Source organism: Columba livia, chromosome 3 (assembly GCF_036013475.1).
Source record: "Columba livia isolate bColLiv1 breed racing homer chromosome 3, bColLiv1.pat.W.v2, whole genome shotgun sequence".
In the NCBI taxonomy this organism is placed as follows: Eukaryota; Metazoa; Chordata; class Aves; order Columbiformes; family Columbidae; genus Columba; species Columba livia.
The window spans coordinates 88,443,768-88,455,821 of record NC_088604.1 but is presented as its reverse complement, the minus strand read 5'-3'; the positions used below and the strand labels follow the sequence as shown (position 1 = coordinate 88,455,821).

The following is a 12,054-nucleotide window of genomic DNA, read 5'->3' as shown; positions in this document are numbered from 1 at the left end:
TGCTTCTTTCAGTATTTTCCTTAATGTTTCCTATCTTTGTGGATTATTGCGGAAAGCGTACATCTTGCTGCAAACAGTCCTGGCTAAGTATTACATAAAGTCAATTAAAAAAAAAAAAAAAAATCACCACCTTTTATACTTGGCATACCTTTTATACCATATTGTTTGACCCATTGACACCGAATTGTTCTGCTACCTACATAGTACAGGCTCACTGAAGAACAACCACGAAAGCATTCTCGAACACTGGACTGATAAGGACCAAGAAACAGAAAGCAATACTATTCCTCTACATTATTTACAAATTTCATGGAAATCACTACATTAAATTACCAGTTTCAGAACTTTTCATAGCCTTAAATGTCCTGCAGATAACGGGCAATTATGGCCCTGTTATTCCAATATGTGACTTGACAGACATATAAAAGTAACACAAAAGTCACAGATAAGACTCACCCTGATAATAACCCTAGCTGGCAGCTAGAACAGCGGAATTCCAACTTCAGATGCATATAAATCTTTCTGCTATGATGATTTACTTTCTTCAGAAAGCTGGTATAAAACTATGACCCTTTAAATACTCTTGCCAATGCAACTTCATTAGAAGGGCATGTCTACATAGATTTACCAGATAGCCTTTTCAAGCACTAGCAAGGCCTAGGTAAATAAGGACAAGAGACTTAGGTGTCTTCAGGGCTGAAAAGTACAACAAATCATCAAACTATGGAAGCTGACAGCACAGTTTTGGTTTTTGTTGCGTTTTGTTTGGTTTGCCACTGTGTGTTGAAATGTACCTGACATCCACTTGAAGAAACTGAAAACCAGATTAATTTATTCACTGTACTGGTAGAGAAAAGGAGCTTTTTTCACAGTGTTGTTTTTCAAAAATATCTTACAAGAAACACTACTGCATGGATGACACCCTGAGGAAAAAGAGGAGGAAAAAAAAAACAACCTCACACTTGGATAGCTGCTTGTGCAAAGGAAACAGATGTTAAACAAAACAAAAAAAACAAACCCAAACTTTAAAGGCAATGGGTTTTCTCGAAAACCTCCTCCCTCCATTAAGCAGATCCTTGAACACGAAGCACCAGATTTTCTTCTCATCATCACAACACACTGAACTAGCCAAGAGGTTTAGCCCAACAAAAAAGTTCACTTCCAACTTTCTGCAACTCTTTCACATCAGTATCATGTTACAGAAGTCAGTATGCTACATTGGAGATAGCAGCAACTTGCTTTCCTCTACCTTACAGAAAACATCAGGCTCAAATATGGGAGCCTAGCAAAATAAAAATAAACAAAATTTTACTGTATATTTATAATCTGTCTTGCAAGATGACTCCCAGCAGGGCAACGGCATTTGTTGAAGTTCAGGCTTCTGTCATAACTAAAAATGGGATTTCACTTAAAATCCTGCCAATCCAATAAACCAACCAAATGTACAGTGACATCACTAAATCACTCTCATTGCATCTCTTTCCTCTCAGCCCCCACGCCCCCAGAGTACCTTAAATTGTATTACATAAATCCCAAGAACATACAGTCACAGACAAGTGTAAATCTCAGGTGAGCACTCAAAAGTCTATTTAGTCACATATTCTTTGAACTTTCCATAAATAAGAACATTAGGGACTAATGTTTCTGTGACATTCATTAAAGGCACTTTATGATCATGTCTATCTGCCAGTATACCACCTGCCATGATATATCTGATTAAAAAATAAATAAATAAATCATTGAATGGAACATCTTCAACACGCATGACCCTAGAGGTGAGAGGAGTTCAGCAAGGAAGAGGCTTACTTTTTTTCACCTTTGGCAAACAAGAATGACCCTACTTCCTTCTTTCTAAAAGAGGATCAGCCAACAGCTAACAAAGACCTTATCTATTATGAACCTCCCTGCCTTTGTAAGGTGGAGAAAAAGGTTTATTTTTGTCCTTAGCCTTTTTCCTTCATCAGCTATCCTGCCCTGAGCCGCGCGAACTTAAGTCAGATCTCCCCGGGCGCAGGGCTGTGATGTGTCGGGCACCGCAGTCTAGGACGCCAAGCCGGGCAGCCAGGGGCCCACATTACTCATCTGCGCCCATGAGGAGCTAAAGGCAGGCCCCGGAGCGCGGCCGGCAGCTCCAGAGGACAGGCAGCCGCTCCAGGAGACCTGCGTGCCTGGGGAAGCGAGCAGGCCTCCCCCCGCGGAGCTGCCGGGAAGGCCGCCGCCGAGCTGCCCGAGCGGCGGGGGAGGCCGCGGGGTCACCGCCCGCGGCCAGGCCGGCCCCCCGGCGCCCGGGGACAACGTAGCCACCTCCCCCCCGGCTCACCCGCTGCCTCTAAGCCAGGAGCCGCCGCCACCCTCTCCCGGGCCCCCCGGGATGCGGCACACCCCGCCACACGCCTGGAGGCAGGGGGACACCCCTCTCCCCCAGCGGGCAGCCCCTGCGGCCCGCCCGGCAGGGGCCAGCGGCCGCCCCCGCCCCGGGGCGAGCTGCGGGCTCAGCTCCCATGACAGGCCCGAGCCCAGGGCTACGATCTGGCCTGGCGCCCCAGCCGGCCAGTCCGCCAGGCCAGGCCCAGGCCCTGCCCCCGCCCGGCCCTGGCCCCCCGCCGCCTCGCCCTTCGCCTCGCCGCCCGCCCCCCTCCCTGCGCCGGGCCAGGCCCGGCCGGCTCCAGCCCAACCCCCTACTCGCCCGCGGGTCTCACTTACCCCCAGAAGCCGCAGGGGCAGCGCGGTGGCAGGCTGGGCGCCTTGCTGCGCTCGCTGCCGGCGTCTCCCATGGCGGGGCCGGTGCGCGGGGCGGCGGCAGCGGCGGGCGGGGGGGCACGGGGCTCCCAGCCGGGATTCCAGGCCGGTCAGCTGGAGCCGGGCGCGACCACTGGGGAGGCGGTGAAGGGGAAGGTGCGGGAGGGGGACGGCCGCGCCCTAGCGGCCGGGCCCGCAGGGGAGTGGGGACGCGGCGCGCAGGTCTCTGCGGCGGCCCCTCCCGCCCGCCGGTTTCTGTGACGACCTCGCTATCGCAGCGGGGCGCGCCCGCCCTCCCCCGCCGCTCGGCCCCTGACTCAACAATGCGTCCCCCCTCCGGCGGCGTGCCTCCCCCTGTCCTAAGCGGGATGGTTTCGCCAATCCACTGGATTAGCTGGGAGTGGTATATACCATAGCCCATCCCCGGGGGAAGTTGGGTTGGATCGGGGGCGAGAAGTAGGAGAGACGCAAATTTGGAAGGCACCCATAAACTCGAGAAGGCAATTAATTTCTCTGTGAGGAGGCTTAAAGGGGCTGAGGCCTGCAGAGCTACCCGGAGCTGCCGCCCTCTTTTGCCTCTACCTACATGTTACGCACATAGTGGTACGGCCAGGGGAGACCGGCGGGGTGGGGGTGCCGGTGCTGGTCGCGCATGCGCGGAGGGTCTTCGACACGGAAGTTGGTCGGTGGCGAACGGGTCCCCGGGGGCCGCCTCCGTGCAGCCCTGGGTGGGGGGGCCGGGCGGGTCCGCACCCTCCAGCCTCCCGGGCCAGGACCTGTCCGAGCCGCCGGGCCCCAGGCTCTCGACCGGGAGCTGCCAACCCGGTGTGTCGGGCGGTGGGCGGCCTGTGCGCACTCCGGGTTTCTCACGGGCGGGTGGCCGCGGGCCGAGCCTTGTTCTCTGTGAATCCCGTTTTCCGTGCCAGGCCTGCCCGCTGCGAGCTGGGGGGGAAGGCTTGGAGGCCAGGGAGGGCTCAGAGGGCGGCGGTCCGTCTTGTTCCTGCTAATTCTGTAGGTGTTTGTCCTCGGGTTCCCTTCAAATAATCTTGGCCCTCGTGTTTTGACCCCGGAGAAGGGGACTTAGCAGAGGTCAGGTACGGCAGGGACTGTACAGCGGGCACAGTGCACAGGCCATCACCGGCCGTGCCCTTTGAGGGACGGGAAAGGAGAGGGGAGTTTCCAGCATCTGGACTTGAGGGCTGAGTGGTGGGGATTGTACTTGGGTTTAACAAACGCCCTTGAGCAAGTTACAGTCTTTTACTTACTGTACTTTGGTTTTATCTGTGAAGTGAAAATATTGCTGACCTCCTGCTGGAAGTTGCATTTTGATCTGAGTGAAAAATGCTATGTGGAAAAATACTGGTGTGGCAATAATGGAAGTGGAATTTTGATACATTCCTAAGGTGCTGTTACCCATCTCATACTTTCTGCTTTGCACTTAAAGCTGAGGTTATTTAACATTGAAAATAATAAACATCCCTAACAGAGTCCGGAGTATGTAGGTCTTTGTGAACAAATAATTAATCCTGCCAACGACCTTTTGACTTGAATATTAACCTTAAGAATTTTATATCAAATTTGTTCATGACAGGAAAAAGTAGTAGCAAAATACATATGCACACATGCTTAAAACTTTTTATTAAAAAGCTGGAATTTAAGTAATGTAAGCAGACTTATTTTGAAGAGATTGGTTTGTGACTGACCTTACTAATAACGGTTGTTCTATCAAACCGTTGAGGCTGGGGTTACCTGGCTCCCTCTTGAAGCGGGCAATTAGTGCTTCAGGAGCTCAAACAGTCACTGCTCTTCCTCAGCAGTGACTTTGAATGCCAGAAGGTAAGAGTGTAAGAGTGACATGGTATGATGGGTGAAGACGGGACATGTGTTGAGAGTTTCCATTGACAGATTAACTGGTCCAATTGCCAGCCCTCTTTAAAGTGTCCATGGCTGCACACCAGCCTGTGCACTGGAGCAGGAGACTTTCTTCTTGGCACAGCCTGGCTGCTGAGGCAGCTCTGCCAAGCACACCCAGAAAATGGAGAACTTGAACAAAATAGCCCCAGCCTCATTAACTCAGCCCTTTAAGCTGGTAAGTCAGCTGAAAAATTGTCTCTTATGTGCTGTCTACCTGTCCTACTATCAGAGGCTGTAAATTCCCCTCAGATAAGGAGCACATGTTGGCATTTTAAAGATTATTTGATTGTTTGTATGTCCGTATTTGATATTAAAGTGAGCTCATGTTGTGTTAGCTTTCAAGAATTACAAATCTCATGGAGGAGCATTCTCTCCGCTCAGTGCTCATGTCATTTCAAATAAACTTTACTTGATTTTGTGAAGTTATGTTGGGATAATGGCAAAATTCTAGTTTTATGAGCAGTTCAGGTTTTTAAAAACCCTACAGTGCTGTCATAATGCACTCCAAATTTAAATGTAAGAAAAACATGAGTTTAGGGATAATGTTATTACATGAAACAAACAGATATTAAGCAATATGATGATGAAGACACCTGAACCACTATAACTGCTACTACTATTGCCCTAAGGAGAAATAATCTGAAAGGGAAAAAAATCTTTAGGATTATAGTACAGTTGAATACTATTGGACAGAGAAGAGGGAGTGTGTGTACTTTGATGCTGTCGTGACATATGTTTATAGTAATATATTTGGTCTTTTTTTCAAAGTACGACTTTTGCAACACTTTTTAATAATTGCTGTATTTCCTACTTTGTTTAAACAACACAACATTTAACTTACTGATGTATCCATTCAGCATTGCTTCCTGAAAATTTACTGTGTTGATCTTAATCTATACCTGCTTTTCTAAAGTTTTTAATGTTTTGATTTGTGGCATGTTTCTTCTCATCATATCCATCCATTTGCAACCACCAGAAAGTGTCCTTTTGTAGCGCAATGTGGCAGCAAGAGGAAGTACTGCTGTGCGATGCTTCTGTGGAGACTGGCAGGGAGAAAACTGTTTCAGCTGATCTAAAATTATCGCCGTCATGAACAGGGCATCGTGACCTCCGTTCAGTGTGTGGGCTCTTCATCCAACAGATCTGCTGTTGAGCCAGGCCTCTGACTCCTTGAGAAGTTTTGTACTGACTGACATTTTCTCTAGATTTTTTCATCCAGAGAGTCCATGTCCTGGATGCTTTCTAAACTGATGTGGAAACATCCAGAAACAAATGGATAAACAGCCCTTAGAAAGCATATGTATTAGTATTAGTTGGGTAGGGCTGGGAATATTAATATGCATAAAGTCATCATGTGGTACAGATCTCGCAAAGCATTTTTCAACCTTAGGAAGCAAATGTGTGTTGTAAACATGCATCGAGGTGGGGAAAAAACTACTTAATAGTAGGAAAGTAACTTAACAAACAGTGATGTCAGAAGATGACTAGTGAGCAACAGTTTAACTACATGACAACAGAAACAGCTGATGTAATTTTACTTCTGCATATCCAAATGCATGAAATGGATGGGGAAAGTGGTAATCCTTCTTAACGAGACTCTAGTGACCCTGTGACTCTTCTCCAGGCATCTTTTTGCAGGTAAATCAGAGAGAATGCAGAGAAGAACAATTAAAATACAGCCTGCAGACACTGAAATATTTCACAAATTTAATGTTTACTGTTTGGCCAGGGAACTACTACATTTGTGGAGAGATCATAACCATACATTCATGTTTAAAATTATAAACAAAAATGGAAGGTATTTGCTAGCAGGACACATGGGGTTTAGTAAAAGATGTAAAAGAGATGCCTTTAAAGGGAGAAATGCTTAGGACATATGATGAAGCCTGATTTTTACCTCTCACTGTTGTGGGTCTGGCTTATTCTCAGCAGGGCCCTGTTACAGGATTAAATGAGATAACAGACCTCACAGGATCAGGAGGTAAAGCTCCACCAGATATAGAAGCAATTAAATACCGTTGTTCTCAAGTGCTCCCTTTTTTTCAGATATACTAGAAAAGGTTGTACCTGTATATAATCAGAACATTTGGGGGTTGTTTATTTTAGTATAAACACGATTGCCCAATTGAGACATGTGCACAGCTGTAAAGTGGAGCAGGTGGAGAATGTCACAAGTATTGTACATCTTCCTTCTCATCTTGAGATATAAATTACCATAAAATGATAAAAGTGACTCATGTGGTGCCAATCTGTTAGAGAGACTCTTGAACTGATTGAAATAATCACCACCTTTTATGCCTTTCCAGTAGGCAGATATTCTTAGTGAAATCTTCTCTTTTGGAAGATCATTTTTGTTAAACCCTGTATTGAGGCTGAAAAATAAAATGAGCATGTGGGAAAGGGCAGTAGAGAGGACATGTCTGAGCTATAGTCATAGGTAACGATAAAGGTGAACAATTAGGATGTTCCGCTAGATCCAGGGGCATAGGCTGCAGACCATGAAGACATTAACCTGCAGCAAGTCAACAACACAGATGTGACCCTGAAAAAGGTGACTGAACCATTCCTAAGACTGGCTGAATCAGGACCAAGGCTGCCAGGTTTTCAAATTCCTGCTCTTCAATGGGTAGTTCATCTCATTTCTACATTTGAAAAACAAACCTTGTTTTTTGTGTGCACTTGGCATAGAAGGGTGTGATCCAGCTGAATGCCACAAGATTTGCTTATTCATTCAGTTTTAAGTTGGGTGTTGGTGCAAGCAGTTTGAAGAGACAACTGCCCGCACCTTAGCCTCTAGCTTGGGCCTCAGTGAATCTGACTCTGGTTTTCTTTGCTGCTTGAAGGAAGTCTTCAGATTAAAGAAAGCAAGCTGAGTTCATCTTGGCTCTCAACATTGGTTGTGTTGACAATGGAAAAAAACAAAACAAAACAAAACAACAAAACCAGAAATACCCAGCCGTGAATTCTAAACTTATGAGTCATGTAGATTAGAAGGTTTTAATAACTGTGATTTTTAAAACATAAAACGTAAGTTTGAAAACTAAAGGACAAGTTTAAATAGTTACAGCGTTGAATCTGGAGTCAGGACTTTGACATTCTTCTAGTTATTTTAAGTCTCTCTGTGCCTCAGTTTCTTTTTCTGAAATGGAAACAATCTTATGGGCAGTCTGATAAATGAATTTTTATTGGATGGCATTTTTAGCAAGGAGAACTTGCTGTTGTCATTATTCCTGTGACTAAGAGAGTGCCATTTCTATGCAATTACTGGCTGGATGGGAGGTCCAAGGTGGAAGAGAAAACTCTTTAACACAGCCAGTTGCAATTTGCATGGATGTGACTAACCCAGAGGCAATTATCATTAATAATACTTTTATTTATTTCACACATGTATGACTTCCGCTTCCTGCCTATTATGTAATCTAGGGCACTTTGAGAAAAGCACAAAGGCAAAAAATTGAGTGCAATCAAACATTCTAGGATAGTCTAAAAATGTCAGTTATAAACTTAAGAAAAAAAAATCAAAACATTAGGCATGATTTAATAAAAGGAGAGGAGGCCTAGAAAACAAAGGTGGGTAGTGACCCCACAGAGATGTGACAGTGGCTAATAGTGAAATTGCTCTCAGAAAAAGAAACCTGCAGGTGTTCTATATAAGCTGAGACTTTTATTATTATTATAAACCATGAGACTTATGAATGTGTAACGATGATCACATTGTGCCAGGCATTCCTGATGCTGGGTAGCAGACTCAGCAAAGACCATTCTTAGCCTTGGAAATCTCTTCTTAGCAAATGATCTCCAAGCATTGTTACAATTCTACCAGGAGGAAAGCAGCCTTGGAAAGTGAAACAAGCTGCCCAGGATCACAGAAGAAGGTGTCTGCAGATCTAGGAACAGCATTCACATTGCTCAACTCCCAGTATAGCAACCGGTGCAGAGTCTGTGCTCTCTTGCAGAGCTCATGCTTTGAGTGCTTCTTTAGTAACCCCCAAGACCTGCTCCCTCTGCCCCAGAGTCCGGCTGCACTCAACAGTGGTGTCCCAAATCATCTTTGCTGCAACTACTGGGTTTAAAAATTAAACGGATAAACATAAATAAAGCACTATATATCCTTCCATTTGAAAAAAAGAGTTTAGGCCAAAAGACTGTGTTTAAATGAAGGACTAGAAGATCAGTGATACTTATGTATTTCCTCTGTTTTCTTTACCTGTCTTGTCTTCATCATTTTCATAATGCTTAGTGCAGAGGGACCTTGTCTGCACCTAGGTCTTCTGGGTCTTACTTCAACACAGATAAACAAGCATAATAAAACTCTCATCTTGTATAAATATAACAGTCCAGCCTTCATTAGACAGAAAGTTGCCTGCCCTGGCAATCTGTTTGAATATAAGCTATTTCTGCTCTTTCCTCAGCTGTTACGAAGATGTCAGACTGAGGACTGAATAGCTGAACATATTTCCAGGCACCTCAGTAGGTTTATCAATTCTCTGACTTCTGACCTGGTGTTTCTGAGCACGGCTGAGATGAGCAGTAATTCCCTCATAAATGCTCCACTGTCAGGGAGGCTTAATTGCTTGGCAGCATGAGAAAGTGTTCAGTAGTTCAATGACAAAAGGTCTTAAGAGAATGTGAAATGGGACCCTTCAGTTCTCCTGTCCTGCCCCTGCCTCCTCACCTCCATAATGTATTCAACATTCAGTTTTTTCAGGGCTGTGGCACCACTGTTAGCTGAGAAAACCCTGATCTTGCCCTTTATGGTATCCATGTGATCACAGCAAGATCGGGAGCTAGAAGTCAGAAGTGCAGCCCGGGTAATTTTGTAAACAGCAGCAGCACCAATTTCTTTTACAGCAAGTAAAAAAAGAAAAAGACATTGCCGCTGGAAATGAAGAGCATACAGAGCAGCTGTTTCAAATTTGTCTGACACTGTTATAAAACAAGTTTGAAGTGTTAACAGTTGTACCCATGGCACAGTTTCCCCTACTGTGTGCACACTGACGGCTTTGCTTTATGCCGTATGACTGAGCTGCCACGTTAGTGCTCAGTTTCTTTGCCTTTCAGATCAGCTCTACTGAGAAGCATTTCCCCAGCTGTTGGCTACAAATGGCTGGGCAGACTCAGGGTGGACTTCCAGACTGGTGGGCAGGGATGCTGTGCAGTCAGCCACAACTGTCAGACCCCACAGGAGCATCTGCTGGGCTGACCAGTGCTTGCTGTGGTCCTCAAACCTGCTGCCCTACCCCATTAAATTTTTGTTGCATTTTGGCCCCAGGCTGGGAGCCACCCCTCCAGCTTGCCAGAGAGCCACAGTGTTTCCCACCCTGCCTGTTGCATTGAGGTGATGGCAGGATACAAGGAAGAAAGAGTGGAGGAGGTAGTGACCCTGAGCATCTGGGTCCTCCCCAGGATAGGGCAGCAGCCACCGGCCTTGGGCAAAGGCTGAAGAGGGAAGAAGAGAAGGCAAGTTGCTGAGGGGCTGCTGGAGAGTCCCATCCTGCCTCCTGCAGTAGCATATCCACGGAGGCATGCACTGCTCTCCTCTCCCTAGGCTGGAAACACTGTGATCTGAAGGAGTCTTTCACCCGGAGGGGAGAGCTGCAACTCCAGTTTGGAGGAGTTGGAGAGCATACTAGAGGGTGAAGATACGGTGCTCTTTGAAGGTAAAGAGAATTCTGAGGTTTTGAATTTTCCTTAAAAACACAGCAGTGGATCTCTGTATCTCTCTCTGTCAAGCTGCTAAGCATTTCACTTAACCAGGCTACTGCAGAAGCCGGGATACTCCATTGTCTTCCAGAGTTGGGCAAGAAACTTGAGGAGAACCTAGAGAGCAAAGCAGCAGATAAGAAACCAGAGCAGCAAGCTGTGAAACAATGGTTTCCAGTGAACTGTGAGAGTCAGAACCGGCAACCTGGAAGTGAACCAGTGGTTAGGGGGAAGCTTTTGACAAGATAACAGCTGTGGGGAGAAACTTTAGCTCAGTCACAAGAGAAAGAAATTGAGTTGTGCAACAACATTGTAGTTGTAGACAAGACAGAAAGTAGAGAGAAGACCAGATGAGAGAGAAGCTGCAGCACCTGAGCTGCATGACCACAGTGTGAGCAGCTGCAAGACTCCAGCTGCTGGTCCTTGTTTTGCTTCTGCGCAGCTCTGTTGATGCTACCACTGGTGCAGAAAAAGGGATGGAGTGTACAGTTGTGGGGTGGCTGCTGAGGGGGCTGATGTCCCCCTGTAGCACAAACAGCAGCCCTCCTTTTCCTTTCCGCAGCAGCAGGCATGGCAAGCCTTGTCTCAAAGTCTTTGGGACCCTCCATCCCACATTGCAAAGCATATAGCACACACTCTGAGTACATAGATGATCCCAGAGTCACAGCTGCTGCAAGAGGGAGGACTTCTTATGAGCAGGTAGGAGAGAAAGTGGCTGTGTTTGTGTGTGGGTAGGGGATGTAAAGGTCCTGGACCAGGGAGGGGAGATGGAAACAGACTCATTGCAGCTTCTTAACTTCACTTTCTGAAGGTGCACTCACCCTCCCGGTTTCCCAAACCCATCTTTAATTTTAGCAGTGAGTCTGGCCTGCTTGAGCTAAAAATGTGTGGATTTGCAGGACAAATGAGAATATGAGTCTGGCCAGAAGATCAGTGTGAATACCTGCACTCAGGTTTAGAGCTGAGTGCTGGCACAGGAATGAAACATCAGATGATCATGTATGTCTTACCACCCCTATCCCATGTAGGAGAGAGAGAGAATGAGTCACTATTTGGGTTTGCAAATGGGTTTCAGGAGGATTATTTCATTTTACAGACTACTTTTCAACAGAGGGACAGGTTACATGGTACATCTTGAAGGCTCGTGACACGAAGAGACAGGAGGAGGTGGAACATGGGGACAGGACAATGGTTAACAAGTCAAAAATATTTCAGTGAAATACCACAGGCAGAAAACATAGCAATAGAGAAAAGAGTAACCGGGGAGCAGGAAAAGGGAAGGTATCAGTGAGCTCTTGGGAAGCAATACAAAAACTCAGAGACTTCTGAGCAGGGATCCTCAAGCCCTTACTGTCACAATTAGCCTCCTGAAGCTGCTCAGTGTTGCTGCTACTGTCGCTTGTGTTGCTTGCTGAGTTTACTCATTCCTGTATTAACGCCCCAGCAGTGGTTAACAGGGATATGAGAAGTTTAAGAAGGCCAAGGGAAAATCTGGCACATGGCTTTGTCTGTAGTAGCATCTATTTCCAAAGTGATATGACAATTTCACTTTAACACCTCAAAACGGGATCTGGGACAAACTGCTTTGTTTTCCTATTCTGTTATTCATAGTCAAGGCTGGATTAAGACCATGTCAGTGCAGGCCAATTTCTAATCAGTTCTCCAGGGAAGAAAGCTTTCTGCTTTCCTGGTTTCAAA

The 12,054-nt window shown here is 46.3% G+C and overlaps 1 protein-coding gene across 4 annotated transcripts in view; it reads right to left on the bottom strand.

Moving 5' to 3' along the window:
* The window catches only part of ZFAND3 (zinc finger AN1-type containing 3), a 139,422-nt gene extending 136,100 nt beyond the window's left edge, over positions 1-3,322 (bottom strand). For 2 of the 4 annotated variants that reach the window (XM_065058130.1, XM_065058133.1), the window contains exon 1: positions 2,704-2,922. In XM_065058130.1, the coding sequence (XP_064914202.1) occupies positions 2,704-2,774 (71 nt within the window). In that variant the 5' untranslated portion in view covers positions 2,775-2,922. The other 2 variants (XM_065058132.1, XM_065058131.1) reach the window with 2 other exon arrangements.
* Positions 3,323-12,054: the final 8,732 nt, after the last annotated feature.